The sequence below is a fragment of the Chinchilla lanigera genome, unplaced genomic scaffold (genome assembly GCF_000276665.1).
Source record: "Chinchilla lanigera isolate Chin_1 unplaced genomic scaffold, ChiLan1.0 scaffold00090, whole genome shotgun sequence".
Taxonomy (NCBI): Eukaryota; Metazoa; Chordata; class Mammalia; order Rodentia; family Chinchillidae; genus Chinchilla; species Chinchilla lanigera.
The window spans coordinates 6325779-6345101 of record NW_004955491.1 but is presented as its reverse complement, the minus strand read 5'-3'; the positions used below and the strand labels follow the sequence as shown (position 1 = coordinate 6345101).

Sequence of the window (19323 nt, the reverse complement as noted above, 5' to 3'; positions counted from 1 at the left end):
TTGTCTCATGAAAATTAAATCTTAATGTATAATCCACAAATATTTCACTGATTTTAAAAAAGATTTACATCAGAACTGCAATTACAGATACATTGTTTCTTGTTTTTGTTTTTCCTAATGTTTAGAATTGCAGAATCTGTGTAGAGTGTGGCACACGATCTAGTTCTCAGTGGCATCACAATTGCCTGATATGTGACGCTTGTTACCAACTGCAGGATAACTTATGTCCTTTCTGTGGAAAGTGCTACCATCCAGAATTGCAGAAAGACATGCTCCATTGTAATGTGTGCAAGAGGTAAGAAGATGTAGTTATCCCACTTAATTGCCCTTGATCCATGTGATCATTTGCTCTATCGTATCTTGAAATGCACATCGCCACATCTGACCAGAATTGAGCATTAAGGGGGAAAAGTAAAAAGGAGAGTGTTTAAAAATGTGGAAGTAAAAATATGTCGACACCTTTAAGAACGTCAACAAATGCCAGATTCCTTTTGAAAACTTTTGCCAGTTGCTGGCCCCCTTTATTCTTCAGTTTTCCAGCAGTTGCCTCCCCTTTCCATAGACACTAACTTGACTTTAAATTAGAAAATTTTATTTAAAATATACTTATTACTGCAGATGGGTTCACTTAGAATGTGACAAACCAACAGATCATGAACTGGATTCTCAGCTCAAGGAAGAGTATATTTGCATGTATTGTAAACACTTAGGAGCTGAGATGGATCCGTTACAGCCAGGTGATGAAGTGGAGATGGCTGAATTCACTACAGGTAAGTTAGGAATTTTTAGTCCTGTTTTCTTAATATAAACATTTGCCAGCCAGTTACTAGCTTTAATCATAACGAAGAAACCCTGGGTGTCTGATCCCATCTTGTTTTCAGTTTCTGTATCTGTAAGTGTATTCACTGTCTTGGTCATTTCTGAATCTGATGGTTAACATCAAAACCAGCTTCTTTCTGGCAGTTTTCTTATTGCTTGAGTTCCTGGTTCCTTTCTTCTCTTGTGCTCCTTGGGCAAGCAGTTCCTCAGCGGTGGGGCTGTCATCTTGTCTGTTCTTCATAATCTGGGTTATCTTGCTCTAAACAAGGTTTGTTTTCTAACACTGTACTTAAATGTTTATTGTCACCTCTTGAACCCAAAATTTCATTCAAGTACAGAGTACTTTTGAATGTATCCTGTTATTATAAACAGTATAGCAAGGTTCTTAGAGGGTAATGAAACAGACCTGCTTTACCAAATTGTTTTGCATTTTGTCAGTATGATGTGGCAACATTTATAAAAGACCTCTTTTATCCACTAAAGAAGTTTTAAGTAGAGGCATCTTTATTACTGACATTTCATTTCCATGATACCACTGGCATACAGTAGTGGAATGAATATCCTTTTAAAATATGAAGATGGTGGTACATACCAGTCATTCTAGCTACATGGAAAGTTGAGGCAAGAAGATTGCAAGTTTGACGCCAGCCTGGGCAACTTGGCAAGACTTTGTCTCAGAATAAAGTGGAAAAAGTAGGGGATGCAACTCAGTGGTAGAGCACTTACCTAGCATGTGTGAGGCCCTATTTTGAGTCCCAGCAGTACTGCAAATACATAGATAGGTAGGTAGATAGATAGATAGATAGATAGATATTAAAAAGCAAAAAAAAAAAAAAAAACAGTTACATTAAAATACTCTCTCTCTCTGTCTCTCTCATATTAGTCTGGAACAGAGAGTTAATAAAAGTGTCCACCATGATCAGGAGTGTATACCTGGAATTATTCCAGATGGTAAAAAGTGCATTTGTTTGGCTTTTTTTTTTTTTTTTTTCTGGAGATGCTGGGGATCAAACCCAGGACCTTGTTCTTCAGTGAGCTACTGCTCCAGCCTGTAAGATACATTTTTAGTTGACACATAATCAACATGTTGTTTTTATGTTTTAAAAAATGTAAATATTTGGCTCAAAAAAGAAAAATCTGAAGAACTTGTGCCATTTCTGATAACTTACCCTCACCAGAACAAGACCATAATTACTGACTTAGTTAACAAGAACAGAAAAACTCTTTCTGAGCTAAAGAATTAATAATTTTCTCTTAAGATTATAATAATGAAATGGAAGTTGAAGGAACTGAAGAGCAAATGGTGTTTTTGGAGCAAGGAGTTAATAAAGATGTCAGTGATCAGGAGTCCACAGCTGGAATTGTTCCAGATGGTAAGAAGCTTGTGTTGATGAATCTAGTCTGTGTTTGAGGAAAATGTATATAGATGATGAATATGTAAATATCTACTAAAATTTGAGCACACTAAGTGAAAGTTGGCCAGGATATGGACAGAATGGAAACTGTAGATCTAGGAACTTCTTAGAAAGATGATCTTAGGCACAAATAATGGGAAAAAAGTCATGTACTGTATATACTGACAGTTTAGCGATACTCGCAATACAGATTTAATCATAAACATGTACTTTGTTTAGGGATCAAGTAATCATCATTGAAAAAGCAATACAGTTCTTTTTTTCTTTAGTTCTTATGATTACCAGCTAGAGCTGTTGGGAGTTGTAAGGTTTTTCATGCTGAGATAATGAAAATTTTATTGTATTATGCCTTATCAGCGTCCTATTGAGGATAATTTCAGTGATATTTCAGTTGGGTTTTTCTAGTATTGATAATTGCTCTTACTGTACTTGAAGATTTGGAGTTAATAAGACAGTTGAGGGAAAACTAGTAAATCATGGGCTTATCTGAAAGTCTAATAGCATATGTAAAGTTGTATGTTAAATTACATAGTTTGAGTGTATGCATAAAAAGCCTTAGGTTTTTTGAAATGTGTTAAGTTCACATTTAACAACTCATAAATATAGTAGTTTTATTTCACTGGGCACAGTGGCAGCATCTGTAATCCCAGCTACAAGGGAGGCTGTGGCAATGAGGCAGAAGATCACCCGGTTTGAGCTCAGCCTGGACAACTCAGTGAATTAGCAAGATCCTGTCTCAAAAATTAAAAAAAGATGTACTGGGGAAATAGCATAGTGTGAAAGCCATGAGTTTAATCCCCAGTAACACCAACATCACAACAACAAAAAACCTCACAAAATGCTATGTAAGGAAAAATAAGTACTAATAATAAATCTTATTGTGCATATGTAAATTCTTAATTTCATCTTTATATGCCACTTAGTAATATTTTGTGCTTGTGCTGGGGATTGGTATTTTGTGCTATGGCAAAACTCTTGTTTTAGGGGCAATGTTTATTGTTGTGCAATCAATGTTAGTGCAGTTCTGACACCTTGCTAGACATTGAATAATGTGTTATTTGTGGCAGTTCAAGTTGTCCATACTGAAGAGCAGCAGAAGAGTAACCTGCCGGAAAGTTTTGACACAGGTGGCCTTCTCATTTCTGGTGAGCATGTGTTACTGCTGCCCAGCGTGATGGAGTTACATGCTGAGCCCTTTGTGGTTATTACGCAGATTCAAGAAATTGTTAACTTTTCAAAGAAATTGTACTGAAGACCTTTTTGCATTTGGTTCACACAGTTAGCAGTAACTAAATCTTTGAGTCAAGTGAAACTTTTTTTTGAAGAGAATTGGCAATTGATAGTTTCTCTCTAAATATATTTCTTTAAAAGTATTTAGTACTACCTGGGCTGTTATTTGATGTTTTTTCTTTATATTCATCTTTAGTCTTTCAGTAAAGCAGGAATGAGATGTGAGATCTGATTTTGGTATCAAAACATAGTTAAATTTTAATCAGTGATCAACAGATAATAAGGAGGTTAGTGTCTCTATTAGTGTACCTTAAAAATTGCCTTGAGAAGATTTGGAATAATTGCCTTTTATCTTCAGTTCTGTTTTATACCGTCACATAGGACTCTTGCCAATTGGGGCCTGCGCTAAAGGTTTAATGCACTAGTACTAAGATTTAAAACTTACCAGTTAGTGATACTATGTATCTATACATGTATCTGTACTATGTATCTATACTATGTATCTATACTATGTATCTATACTATGTGTCTATACATGTATCAATATCATCCATGTTCATTTGTATCTGTTTTAGTTATTTTCTGGTTTCCAAATACTGGACACCCACAGTTTAAAGGAGAGGTTTGTTTTGGTTCATGGTTTCAGTCCATGCTCAGCTGGCTGCAAGGCAGCAACAGCGTGACAGAGGAGCCTGGCCGAGAAAACAGTGCTCAACCTGTGGCAGCCAGAAAGCAGAAGGGAGGAGCGAGGGACAAGAATACCCTTCCAGGCCTTACCCGCCTCAGCCAGGCCACCCCCAGCACAGTCTGCTAACTCAACAGTGGGCTAGTCCACTAATGCATGTAGCACCTTCCAAACACAAAGCTTGTGGGGGATACTTTATATCTAAACCATAACACTTTATATTTCAGTATCTAATATGCTTAGATTTGATAAGATTAATTTCTTAGGTTATGATAATGAGTAAGATCAAGGATTCTACCCAAAATATGTATGTCTGAGTTAGATTGACAGGTATAGTTAATAAGCAAAATAAGTCTTGGTGGTTACTAAATACTTTCTACTTGTGCTCAGTACTCGTTTTATGTCTGTGTAAGCTTTTTTACACCTGAATATCTGCAAGATGTTTTCACATTGAAGACCATTCTTCACCTTTTAAATACCTCATACATTACTGCTGATCTTATTTTTCCTACCTGTAAAATGAATATGATAATTTTACATATAACCTTTTCAGTCCTTTCATAAGTGCTCAAATTGAAAAACATCGTAGGTATATATTAGAAGTATAATAATAATTTTCTTTTGGTGTTCTTATTAGAAGTTACCCCAGACTCTGGGGATTCTATTAAAGACGTGTTTTTAGAAGGTGTGTGTTTGATTCCATCACATAAATCCTTGTGCAGTTTGGCTTTTATTAACTGAATAGTTCCCTTTCTTGATGAATACCTTTTTGTTTAAGTGGTGATTTAGCCAGGTATTTTATACCTATTCATAGTTAGACATTTAAAATATTGTATGTGTATTACCATAACAAATATTCTCTGAATTTCATAGAAACATCCCCAAATAAAATGAATTCTGACTTGGAAAATGAGATTTCTTGTGGAGTTGCTAGTGAAAAAATGGAAATGTCTTCTAAAGTGACACATCTCCATGATGAAGATCAAAAAGAAGATAAAATGGAAGTGATAGAAAATGTTGAAGTCCTTACACACCCGACTGTTGTGCAGCAAGAAGAACTCCAGTTGTTACGTGATGCTCAGAGGGCGGGATGCAGAGAAGAGTCACGGCCTCCAGCGACAGCCGTTGAATCTGTCACTGTTCCACCAGCGGCCTTAGCGTCCCCAAGTGAGGAAAGTACTTCGTGTTCTCAGCAACAGTTGAGTATAGAAAGAGTACGAGAAGAAATGGAACAGAAAGAGAATTCTGAACTTTCCACTGGGTTCATGGATTTTGAAATGACTTCTGCAGTTGTGAGTTGTGTGAAAGATGGTTTATGCCCTGGAGACAAATCTGTAAAATTGCCATCTGAGGCTGAGTCCTCATTTTCACCATCAGCAGACATAGGCAAGACAGATGTGTCTTCCTGTCCAGCACTTTCTTCAGACTTGCCTTCACACGCCATGCTGCACAGTTACTCTTCAGCCCTCAGTTCTTGTGGTAGCATCATGCCAACAACGTACATCTCTGTCACTCCAAAAATTGGCATGGGTAAACCAGCTATTACCAAAAGAAAATTTTCTCCTGGTAGACCACGGTCCAAACAGGTAAGGTGATTTTAATGATACTGACAGAGAAAATGTTAGAGCAGTTGCTGGTTTTATAAAGTAAGCAATTGTACATAGGGCTTTCAGTTGGAGGGCAACCTTTTCTGTCCTCCAGGGACCTCAGACATAATGTTGACGTGTTTTTCCCATCGTTTAGAAAATGCTGTTAATGAAGAATGTAAATTTCCATTTCCATTTCCTTTTCCTTTTCCTTTTCCTTCCCCTTCCCCTTCCCCTTCCCCTTTCCCTTTCCCTTTCCCTTTCCCTTTCCCTTTCCTTTTCCCTTTCCCTTTCCCATTTTTTGTGGTCTTTTTGAGACAGGGTCTCACTGTGGAGTTCAGGCTGGCCTTGAACTTGCATTAATCCTCCTGCCTCAGCCTCTCAAGTGCTGGGATTACAGGTGTGCGCCACCACATCCAGCTATGAAGAATGTAGTTTATTGCATTTTGGGATTTCAATTTAGTTGTGACATAAAAATGTGATCTATTTGATTATAGTTTCTCATACAAAGCACCTAAAAAATTTTTTTTTTGGTTCTTCAATATCATTAAAGTTTGGATACACGTATCTAATACTTATTTCCCCTTTAAATTGTTTATTGATATTACCCAGTGTGTATATTTTTAGCTGCATAAGCATTAAGATTTATAAAGAGTTTTTTATGCTGGGGAATTTCTTGTTTTGGTGTTTCTATTAATTGCTAACTCTTGGATTTTTTTCCAAGGTACTTATTCCAGTAGTTTTATGGAAAAAGTCTTAAAATTATGTTATTGATCTTCATGAAGTTGAAAGAACTCTTCTCATTATTTTAAGTACTATGGATTTTACCTTTTAGGGGTGAAATTTAAATGTGATTTAAGTGAGACTATGTGAATAAATGAAGATATTGTAGCCAGTAATTACTCACTGTTCCATACAGTTGCTGCTGCTTGTTGAAGTGTTTTTTAAAATGGCAAGATACCAAACAGTGGAGAAGTGTTTAGTCATCATGGGAATTTGACGTTTTAAGTCTCTTGTTCTAAATTGCTCCTAGCAATTACAGTCTGACTTCTAAAGGAATAATAATTAATCTTGATCCACTAGTTTTCGAGTTAGAAAATTAGTTTTAAAAAGATCTTTTTAATGTGAAATTTAATCTCTAAGTAAATCCCAGATATATTTTTTACTATCTAAAGATAAGTTACATCAAAGGCAAAGTGTCATATGGAATTTGGCTATTTCTTTATGGCAAAAACATGCAGGAAACCAAAATACATTTATGTATGTTTTTTTGTCTAAGTGTTCTTGAACACTTACAACTGTACTGTTTTCTTCTCTCAGTAAGTCTTTTTTTAAAAAAATAAATAAATATGTAATAATTATGTGGTTCTAACTGATAAAACCCTAACAATAGAAATTTGAATCTCAAATTTACTTTTGGTTTAGATATTTTTATTTCTTAAAGATACTACATCAACTTTTCTGTTTAATTTTACTGATATCTTTCCTTTTTGGGGACTTGTTCCGACAGAGAAACTAGATTGAGCACATTAGGACTTGTTTGTTTTTTGTGGATCAGGCTTTTTTGGCATACTATGCAAATGCCCTTGGCCTGTGCTAAAACCCTTAGCCTAGACTATTTTTTTCCTGTTGATTTTTATTCCGACTAATGTGTATATTTGTATATATGTATTTTTTCCCATCCTTATATTATAAGCCGCCATTCCCTAATATTTGCTACTGCTTCTGCTATATTATCTTTTAGTTCCCCAATCTGACAATAATCTATGACTAGCTGCCACTGTCTTCATCTGTCGTTTTAGGCTTCCAATTTTGGTTTTTGTTGTATAGCAAAACAAGCTTCACTGGGTGCTTCAGGACTTGCTGTTCCACTGTTGTCTGTTACTGTGTAGAGTCTGACTTGAAGGTGGTTCTTTCATTCTTGAGGCACCGGGGCCATAATACTCTGTACCTAACAGGAGTGCATATACATCAGAATTGCTAAAGTCCATTGTTTGGTTACATGAATTTCTTTGATACCAGGTAATTTTGTATTACACTTCTGGTTTAATTTAATGATTCATTTACAAATTCTTAGCAGTAGGGATTGGGTAAAAAATGAGACCAGTTTTCATGGCAGTGATTATGATGGAGAACTTGGCTTCTGGCTATTTTTTGATTGTTAACGTTACTGACATTTCCATATTTTTCCTTTGAATGTCATTGACTTTTTTAGTGGTTACTACCACAGTGATAATACCATATAAAGAACTGTGAGCTTGCCTTACAAAATCCTGGCCCATAGTAGCCAGATACTTGTTCGTTCATTCATTCATTCATTCGTTCGTTTTTCTGTTACTTTTTTATAGCACTGGGGTTTGAACCCAAGGCATTTGCACCGAGCTGCATTAGATCCTAAGCTCTTTAGTTTTTGTTTTTGAGGCAAGGTCAAAGTTGTCAGGTTGGGTTCAGATTTGCCATCCTCCTGCTTTAGCCTCCTAGAGTGCTGGGATTCCAGGATTGTGGCGTGCAGCACCATGCCTGGCTAGATATTTACCTTAATGATTTTCTAGTATATGAGTCTCTCTCAGCTTCAAAATTAAATGAATAATTTAATTAGAAACAAATCTGAAAGATTTAAATTTTGTTGTTGTAACTAGTGATCAAATTATGGAGAATTATCTAGAGGTGTCAGTTAGTAGGAGGATAGCCAGTGCTGTCCAATATAAAGTTAATGCGAATCTCAAGTGTAATTTAAACATTTTTAGTAGTCAAGCAGAAGCGTTGAAATAAATTGTAGCATTTTATTTAAATCAGCACATTCAGCATGTTATTTCAGCATTTGATGAACATGAAAATGAGACACTGTACTTTACATGACTTTTTAAAGTTAGGTATTTGAAATCTGCTTGCGCTTTGTACTTCGCAGTTTGGGCTATCAGTAGTAGGAGCACCAAGTAGCTGTGTGTGACCAGCTGGATAATGCCAGACAAAAGCATTTGAGAAGTATGCAAATATCAGTGACATAATTATTGGTGGAATTAAAAAAAACAAATTTAAGACTGATAAACTAGGAATACTGTTCCCCTTAGCTTTTTTAACGTGTGAAGTAGAAATATTGTTTTCTCCAGTTGCCCATAAAATTATTTACTACAAATCACACTAAATTTTCAGTGTGTATTAAGGTATCAGTGTACCGGCCATATATATAACAGAATGTAGCGAGTTTGCTGAATCTAAGATGACAGGACCAAAAAATGTTTATCTCCAGTAATGGAAGTCCATTATTAAACGGCAAACCATACAGGATTATTTTTCTTTTACAAGGAGGTTAGTTACTAACGTATTATGTTTTACTTTTTATATGTAAAATTTTAGATGCTATTTAACAGGAAATAATACTTACTTGCTTCAGAGATATATCACAGATATGTACTTCAGAATCAGACTGCCTACAGAAATAGTGACCAGTATTTTAAAATGTGTCTAGAGTGAGAGTCTTATTTTTTGTTTTGTTTTGTTGCCCATTTCTAACTTAGGAATTTATAAACATATGGTGGAAAAATTTAGATCTAGTAGATAGTAGGATAAGGAAATTGCTGGGAGCAGTAAGAGGCAGCACGTTGGACACTTTCTCAGAAACCAGCTGCAGTTTTTTCATCTTTTCATGCATTTATGAACTTAGCATTTCTGAAGATTTCTGTGTTTTTCAGTATTTTTATAGGTACATTTATGTTGAGACTTGGGTTTTGAAAGGTGGTTATTGGCCCTTCCACATACTGCAGCGCTCTGAGGAGCTTTTGCTCCGGAGCAAAACGTGTGGTGCTGGATGCAGTAAGACCAAGCAGATCTCTGCCATTTGCGCCAGAAGTAGGGGACTTAACAGTATGGGCAGGACAAAAGTGACCATACTGTACTTCAATCTGTAATGTACCTGTAATGTACCGTCTCAAGCCAGTATCAAAGATGTGCGCCATATTCCAGGTGTTCGGTGACATTAGTAGTGTCAAGTTATTGGTGGTAAAGTTCCACATTACCACTTGACTGGGTGTGCTTATTCACGGTATACTGGGAAGCATGCTCGGACAGCCAACCGGGATGACTCAGGGCCTGCAGATAAGACTGTCGCTGGCTGCCCTGAGATGAAGCTGAATCCATACTTTCAAACACCATTGTAATGGCTCCATCCTACACCAGTTAAAATAGTCCCTGAGGATGCTCTTTGACCCCACCCCTGCAAGTGGTGTGCTGAATCAGAAAATATGCTACTTTTTCTTGATTTACTCATTTTTAAAATGATAAACATAAAACCACTAGAATGCTTTTAAGAAGTAGAAAGGATAGGAAATTTATTCCATCACATCAAATCATATTTATATTTGTTTCCATTCCGTTTCTTGTTTTACAGTTGTATTTGTCTGTTTTAAATTGGGAATTCTGAAATAGTAGTAACAGAAGTCGTCTTGGGTTCTTACTGCTTTGTAGTGCCTTCTGTGGAAGATAGTATAATTACATAAGTACTGATCTACTTGAGACTGTTGCGTATTAATCACTTCCATGGATGGCTTTGAATTTTTGTTCAATATTCTGTGGAATAATTTATGACTTGCAGTAAATATTTGAAAAAAATTTATGTCAAAAATGTAGACTTTTTTTTACTTTTTCATCTTTTCTTGTTTTTATTATTATATATGCAGAAAGTTTTAAGAATTACTATAAATTTTAAGACTTACATATATTGAGACTTTCTCATAGAGAAGTCCCTTCACTATAGATTTCCAAAGGTAATATTTCATTAGATCATAATTACTTTTCTATTACTTGTGAATTGGGTTTCTTACTTTCCATCAGTTTAAATATTTTATGATGTGCTATTGAATCTTAATCATATACTGTGCACTGCAACATCTTTTTAGTTGACATGTTTCAAAATAATGTATCAGTTTCATGGCCTATTGCTGTGAGAGAAAGGCAAGCCCCAAAAATGATGAGCTGTGGAGGATTAGAGTTTTAACCATCACAAGCAAGCAGTTTTCCTCCATTCCTGCTTTTTCCCTTCTCTTTCCTCCTCTACCTCATCCCACCCCCACCCACTGAGTTATATCACCAGCCTTGTTTTACTTTCTATTTTCAGGCAGTGCCTGGCTAAGTTGCCCAGGCTGGCCTGGCTTGTGGCCCCCTCCCCGTCACTTCTGCTTAGTCTCTCCAGTAGCTGGCATTACATAACAGGTGGCTGCCACCACACCTGGTGTTCTTTTTTTTGTATAGTAGACACCATTTCTGGCTTGTAAATGCAAAAACCCTTAGCAAGAAACACTGAAGTTATTTTGAGGTTTAGTTTTGTTTTAAAAATAATAAAACTAGATCTATTATCTAACATTTAATTAAAACTGGTGTGATTTTGAAACATTACTTTATATAACATAAAAATGTTCTAGCCTTAATAATCAATTCTTGGATTCCTAAAAGGTAAAACCTGTATAATGAATATGTAGTGAATTCTTTATAAAGAATAAAAGATGCAGGGCATGTGTACTACTTGGGATTTCCATGTGTATTCTATTTTAAATGCAGTGGTGCCTTTTTGGCGGGGGAGGTGGGGGTATCGTGTCTTGCTATGTAGTTCAGGCTGACCTTGAACTCACTGTGTGGCCCAGGCTGGCCTTGAACTCCTGGTGATCCTTCTTCCTCAGCCCCTGGAGTGCAGGGATTATAGGCACATGCCACCACGCCTGGCCAGTGGTGCCTTTTTAAAAAGTGACTTTTTGGAAATTTCATATTCTGAAGCCCAGCGTGGTAGCACCCACCTGTAATCCCAGCACTCGGGAGGCTGAGGCAGGAGAATCATTGCAAGATCGAGGCCAGCCTGGGCTACAAAGTGAGCTCAAGGCCAGCCTGAACTGCATAGTGAGACCCTGTCTCAAAAAGACAAAAAATAAAGAAAGAAATTTCGTATTCTGGATACCAGTTTCTACTAATATTGGTACTTGGAAAGCTTGATAAATTCAGCATGGAAATTTTCATAGTGTAGTTAGATTCAAACCGTATCCTCCCATTATTATTTGTGAGACACTGAGGAAGTTGCCTTGTGGAGTTGTGCTTCACTTTCTTCATCTATAAAATGAGATCATGGTTTTTGTTAGAATTTAATGATAACATACAAAATAGCAAGTGTGACACTTTACTTCTTCAACTGCAAAGTAATGCAGATGGTACTGTGTGAGAGTGGAGACTTCGGCAGATGTGCTCATTGTGTATTATTATATAGAAGTCTGGAATGGTGGTCCCAAAATAGCTTTCCTAATATTTGTACTGAAACAGATTGATGAATATTTGTACTGCAAAGTACTAGTGAAGATAACATCAAGGCTTGACCATGTGAAACAACAGTCACATTAAACACAAGTGTAGTAGGCTTCCAGAATTCCACAATTTCCATAAGGATTGTACAAGTTTTTAGCAGTACCAAATAGCCTATTAAATGCAAGATGTGTGATACTTGCTGCAGTACAGGAGACCACAGTGTAACTCTGAGATAGCAGAAAGGACTGGAGGAAAGATTTAATGCAGGCTTAGATGTGTTTCTAGAGGATACAAAGATCAGCTCTTACATTCAGACATTTTTGCCTGAGAAGAGGGATGTTGACATCACCTGGGAGTTTGTTAGATCAGTTTCACACTTTTGAGACAGACGGTCCCTAGGCCATTTGAAGTCCAACAAGCATTTCTCCATGCCACCAGGAAGCCATAGTCTTAAATATTATATATATATATGTGTGTATGTGTGTATGTGTGTGTGTGGATAAATATAAATAAATAGCCCCTTGGGCTGGATATGGTGGTGCACGCCTGTAATCCCAGCACTCGAGAGGCTGTGAGGCAGGAGGATTGTTGTGAGTTTGAGGTCAGCCTGGGCTACAAAGTGAGTTCAAGGGCAGCCTGAACTGCATAGGGAAACCCTGTCTCAAAAAGACAGACAGACAGACAGACACACACACACACACACAGCCCTTCAGTTTGGAGTGCTAAACTGAAGAGTAGTGCAGATGAAAAGCGCCAGACTTGCCGTGGTAGTGACAGTTCTGAAGCCATGGTTAAAATCATTGGTGCAGAAACCACATTTGTGTTCTGAAATTATTGAAGACTGAATCTGGTGACATCTGCTTTGGTGCTTTACAGTGCCTTATCGGATTACTATCAGCTCTGATTTCTTATTTAATATTAACCTGTTTTGTATGTAAGACTTCTTTATGTAAAAATAATTCTCTGCATCATTAAGGTGCAGTTCCAGGGTACGTGTGAATGAATGTATATACCAAGAAGACAGATGATATTCTTGTTTCCTGTTTCTCTTAGCACTTGTCTTCCTATTCTGCCTTTGGAGTCTTTTTACTTTCCCTGAGTTGGATTTGTTATTTAATAACAACTTGGCTTTGTATTCATTTTTGTGAGCTTTGATTAAAGCCTTTGACTTAGAACTTGGAGGTGTAAAGTTGCCAAACCTTCTCTGGCTGTTCTTGAGACTAAAAGTACCCTTGGTTCTAATAGTGGCATTATTTTTTTACAAACAAAAAGAGGATTTGACATTTAGTAAAATATTCCCCCAAATAGCCTATCCTCCACCTTCCGTTATCGTTCCCATTTCTCTGTCCTGCAGTCCTGTAACACCTGTATAACTTACTTGATTGATAAATTTACTAGGGAAATTTGCCTCTGAAGAAAGAAGGTAATACTAACTTCAGACAGTTTGAGCGTTACATAATTGTTCTTTGGCTTTAATACGGTCACTGACAGCATTTTTTAAGAATTTCCACTGGATTCGATAGTGGTTGGTTCTGTTTAGCTCTCTTAAATTGTTTAGCTTTTAAGTCTATTCATAGATAATTTAAGAGTACCAATGCATTTTTCATAGGGGAGAGAAAGCCCAAAATTCTACACTGCATGTTTCATAACATTGTACAGTGTTTCCTCAGGAGTTCATTTATGCTTGCACACGTGCAAGAATGATAGGTGCTCAGGAGAGAAGGTTCACTAGCTGCCAACCAACTCTCAGCAGCTTAACGTAGTGGAGAGCAGGAAGGGCGTGGGTTCTTCTCACCGTGCTTGTGGTCTAGTAGCCGGCGATTACACTTAGTGTGTGCACGGTGCAGGCGGCCCGCACATGGATTACAGCAGCAGATAACCTGCTGGTGTATGTAAGTTCTTTTTTTTTTTTTTTTTTTTAATCAAAGCTGAAATCTGAAGGATAAAATTTATAACTAAACTTTGGTAATTACATTGTATTTCAGTTTTAAGATCTAAAGAATATATTAGGTAACATTTTCTTTGTCAGAATATTGGTATAGTCATAACTTTCCCTCAGTTGCTATAAAATTGCACATAATCTTGTCTTAGGATAAAATACTTACTAAAAGTCATGATGTAATTATCTAAGCTTTTATTATATAAGTTCGCCATAGCCACTGAACAGTTTCTCATTATTCCTGAAGTGGCATCCAAACGTTCTTCATCTATAAAGCCCTTCATTTGGTTCATCCGTGTTACGTGAAATATAAATGTTTATTGACATGAGATACATTTTGACTAACTTTGGCTATTTTACTAAAGCTGACTTTAAATGATGATATATAATAACTACCAGAAAATACTTAGTTATGAAAAGTTCAGTATTTTTGTCTTAGAGTAGAACTTTTTATGGTATGTTTGGAGAAGTGTCCACTGATACAAGATCTACCAAGAGAATTTAAGATGTGCTAATTATCCTCCGAGAAAAGCCAATGGAAATAGAGAAAACTGAACTTTGATATCTCTTGCCTGTGCTGTCTGTACCACTAAATCAAGTTGTAATCAGTGAGACACACTAATTGGTGATGCACTGAGAGGATGCTAAAGGTATGAGAAGGGAGATGTGGTTCCTTTGTAGTGCTAAAGAAAGGGCTCCGGAAGCATGCAAACGCAGAAGGTTCTTATGGCAGAGATCAGATGAAGCCAGCGCTGCTTAGAGTGCTGGAGGGTTGGGGCAACAAAGGGTTCTCTGTTGACCCTGATTGAGCTCAGGGGGAAGAACTCAAAAAATTTGAGTAGCTTGGTGTTGCTGGGCAGAGAAAGCTTGAAGAAGACAGTGGTAGGGAAGGAGCATGGAGTGGGCAAAGTGAAAGTGGTGAGCAGAGCGGGCTGCTGGCAGTGGAATGGCAGAAGTGTGGTCACACCAGAGACGGCGCTGCAGAAAGTTCGGGATTTACTGATGATTTAGATTGAAGGAGTGCTGCAAAGAGTGTTAGGGGCTGGGGACAAATGAGAGAAGTGAACTCCCAGTTTTCTGACCAGAGGACTAGATCCCGTAATAAGGGTAGAGATGAAACTAGTTAAGGGAGAGATTTTAGGTGTGATAAATTTAAGAGGTTTTGTGTCACAAGGTAGAAGTACTAAGAAGGGAAAGTGAAAATCACACCAATGTGGAGATGTTAGAACAGGTTAAACCTAGCAGTGTGAATGTGGGAGACGACCGTTTCCAAGATGACGAAACACATAGTAATATTTAGGGACAGGAGACTCCAGGGCCTCTGGAGGAAGGCCAGCAGCGAAGTCATTGACACATCCATAGGTGTGCTGTTGTGGACCCCATCAGAGCTGTGTGCCAGATGCTGAGAGCTTGGGTGAAATGAGCTCAGGGGAAGGAGAAGTTACCAAAGTTCCTGGACTAAAAGTGGTCTCTCCCTTGTGTGGTTTGTTTCAAAATGTAGTCCTGTTATGTCATTAACTGTCTCCTGCTTATGTGAAGTTCAAGGTTTTATTTCTGGTTATGTTCCTGGTGGCATTTTTATGTAATAAATGGGATTCTTAGTAGTTTGATTATACTGTAGAAATCTGGTAAGTACTGTATACCATCTCTTGTGTTTTGGTAACTTAATTGGTAAAATATTAGCGTGTATCATTGAATTACCTAATGCAAAGTAGATCTTTGTTGTTTGACATTTGTTTCTTTAAAATCTTACCTTCATGAAATATTTTCTTAATGCTGTTCAGCATCTCCATCAGATTAGTTTAGATTATTTCTGAATGTAGTTATTTGTATAGGAAATGGCTTAGTTTTATTTTAACAAGGTATCATTTCCCATATACTTTTATCAGGTACTTGAGGCATTTTAATTAGAAAATTTAGGACTATTTGCTTTAATATTTCTTCACGTTTCAAATTAATCTCTTGGATATAACCCCCATAAAATATTTATTCCCCTAAACAGAAATCAAAACCAAAACTCATAGCTAATGGTTGGTCACTGGAGGAAGAGTAATTAAGTACAAAAATAGACAATTTTTTTTTTTTTTTTGGTACCGGGACTCGAACTTGGGACCTTGCACTTGCCATTCACGCACTTGTGCCACTGAGCTACATCCTTGGCCCAAGTACAAAAATCATAATGGTACTTAAAGTTACAAACTTTCCACAGTTTTAAAGTGTTGGCATTTACTGTTTTTCGGCCTACTGGTTCAGTTACTTGCAATACTACAGTATAAGGTTGTCTATTTCTCCTTTTCAGCACAGCTATACTTGTTAGAAGAAAATAATCCCCAGATAGTTTCTGCCAGGGTTAATTCTTGGATTGTGACTGAGTTTTATTTTTTGGTTCTATAATTGCAGTTCATGAGTCAACGTTGATGTCATGTAAACCTTGATTTTTAATTTGCTTTATTGTCACGATGTTTCAACCAGAATAAAACAAGTAATTAAATCATAATTGCAAACATTTAAATATAAAGTCACTGTGATAAGTTTATTTTTACTTTTTTAAAGCAGTTTGTCCTTAATTTCCATACGTTTGCATTTGTTTTTGCTGTTCTAAAATTCCTTAGTTGCTGGCTTTGACCTTTTATGTTGCTGAGTTTTATACATCTATTTTCTCACCTGCCATATCCTAGGGGGCTTGGAGTACCCATAATACAGTGAGCCCACCTTCCTGGTCCCCAGACATTTCAGAAGGTCGGGAAATTTTTAAACCCAGGCAGCTTCCTGGCAGTGCCATTTGGAGCATCAAAGTGGTAAATAAAATTGCATTTACATTCATGTATCATTTCTTTCTGGTTTATTTTGTCCTATTGGATGTTAAGAAGTAAACCTTTTTAGAGTCCGTTTCCAGAACCACTTTTTTTAATGTGAAAATTTTACTGTAAAGAAGTAACATGCTTGATTTAGAGATCTCAACTGGGAGGAAGTTAAATTGTAATTTTACAAGTGTAAAATTTTAATACTTGCTTTTATGGTTGATTTCTTTGTTATTAGAGCAGTGTTTCTATGAGGAGGAAACCCTTGTTATATAGGGATTTGCTCATTCATGATATAAAATGTTGCTTGGAAAAGAAAAAAACTATTAATAGAAGAGTATCAGCCTTGCAGCAGATTTCGTTGTGTGTGTTAACCTCTAAATTGTAGAGCTTTTTTTCTTTGTTGTGGGTAGACAATTCTCTTACTCTTGGAAGTAAGTAGACTTAATACATTTTGAAGGGAAAAAATTAATTTGAAACGGAAATAATCCTCTCAGAAGTTAAAATACTTTACAAGAGAACATATTTTTCTTCATGTTCTGTATTTAATACAATTCTGGAATAACGTGAATGTTTTAGTATTATGGAATAATGTGCACTTTAAGAGTATAAAAAGTGACTAGTTTGATGGTTTTATAGCAGATATCACCCATTTTCACTTAATTTATATCTGTGTCATTGCATGTTAGGGAAAATTGAGATATTATTCTAGGCTTAATTTTTAATTAACTTCAAAAAATTTTTTTGCCTATTGAAAAATTAACAAAGCTAAACAGCCTGTCCAATCTGCCCCTTGTTCAAAGAAGCTGACAGACCTCTCAAAGGACCTGAAGGAGAACAGCCTGAGAGGAGAGGAGGAGAGGGCTTTTGAAAACTGGAAGGGGCTGTATTGATTAGAAGTGAACAAGGATGCAAGGGCAGCCCTTGCTGTTGGTTCTTAGCACAGTGCAGCCATGTGTATTTCACCTGGAAACTATCCTGGTAAATAGGGAATAAGTTCACTTACCAAATTCTGATAATGGCATCACTTGAAGATATGAGATCTTACTAGGGGAAGCACCTATTTTCCTGATTATTCAGTGATTTTTAAGTATATAATGGATCTACTTGTGTACATGCTATGGCTTCCCTAGGAATAATACATAAGTCTGAGTGTAAAGAAAAGGAGAGAAAAACAAAACTCATAAGATGTTTGTACTCACATCTTAAAAAGTCAGAAATTTAACATGTTTCCCCATAATGTTTTTCTCTTGTGTTGAGTACAAAGTGAGATAATTTATTCCTATTTCATATGATGATTATCCAGGTTATTTAAAGTGGGAGTTTCATGTTTTTGTCATTTTGCTTATAGTATTTAATTTTTTCTCTAAATACCGTGATAGACTGAGGCAGGTATTTTTAGTTTATAAGGCTGCTGTTAAATCATAGGTGAAATTGACTTAATTTTAAGGATAGGCCCTCTCCTTGTTGTTTTATATTAGCAAAAATTAATTTTGATGCAATGTGACAGTGTAGAATAGAAGTTAAAAAGCAGAGACAGACTAGCTAGCTCAGTGTCCTTGGAGAAACTACTTAAACTTTTTATCCCTCAGTACATTTACCTCTAGAATGGGGATGATAAAACAGTCTCTACCTGTATTCTGTGGGTCTGCTGAGAGTAACAAGGGCTTAAATCAGTACATAGTAAGTATTCAGTAAATGTCAGCTCTTACAGTAATCCCTGAGTGACCATTTAATAGGAGTTCTTCCTTGTACTTGTTTTATATTGAATACAGTTTGTTGTGTATTGAAATATCTAGATTGGGTGTGGCTATTCTAGTAATCTAGAACACAGGGATATGAATTAGAGAAATAGAAAAATAGTGCCAGGGCTTGCTGATGAAGAGCATTCACAATGATGGATGCGTTCTCTGATTCAGAGGTTATATACATTTCATATTATTTAAAGATAGAGATAGTAAGCTTAATCTCCTGATATGTATCATCTAATCAGAGTAAAAGAGAGAACTGTGTATGTGTTTTAAAATTTAGTAAAATGTTGTACTTCATTGGCATTTGGATTTAAAATTCTGTTGGGCTTTTATAGAATGCTGACTGCTCATCTCTACTACGTAGGGCCGCGGCTCTGGATTTCCAGGAAAGCGGAGACCTCGAGGTGCAGGGCTATCAGGACGAGGTGGCAGAGGCAGGTCCAAGCTAAAAAGTGGAATTGGAGCTGTTGTGTTACCTGGGGTAAGGCTTTATTTATATTTGCTATGGCCTTTAAATGTCAGTTAATCATGAGAGTCTCATTTCTTAGCAAGCTACTTCTGTATGAAGTCATATCAGTAGGTTGATTTTTAAAAAATTTTACTGTATCTCTCTGCCTTTTTGTTGTTTTGTAATCTATCCCTGTGTCGTTTTATTACACTTTCTACTTTCTCTTGGTACTTTTCTTTTTGGCTCCTATCTTTCTGTGCCAGCCTTTCCCCAAGAGCTGATATGTAATGTACTTGTTCTTTTATTTGAAAAAAATCAAGCTTTTGTTACACCTTGGATCTGTATGAAAATTATTTTAGATTGGCAT

At 36.5% G+C, this 19323-nt stretch overlaps 1 protein-coding gene across 3 annotated transcripts in view; it reads left to right on the top strand.

Moving 5' to 3' along the window:
• The window catches only part of Kmt2c (lysine (K)-specific methyltransferase 2C), a gene marked incomplete at its 5' end in the record, with an annotated part of 175128 nt that overhangs the window by 75434 nt on the left and 80371 nt on the right, over positions 1-19323 (top strand). For all 3 annotated transcript variants that reach the window (XM_013504579.1, XM_013504577.1, XM_013504578.1), the window contains 7 exon segments: positions 126-295; positions 619-770; positions 2079-2192; positions 3302-3379; positions 5023-5735; positions 16635-16754; positions 18873-18989. In XM_013504579.1, coding sequence (XP_013360033.1) covers positions 126-295; positions 619-770; positions 2079-2192; positions 3302-3379; positions 5023-5735; positions 16635-16754; positions 18873-18989 — 1464 coding nt within the window.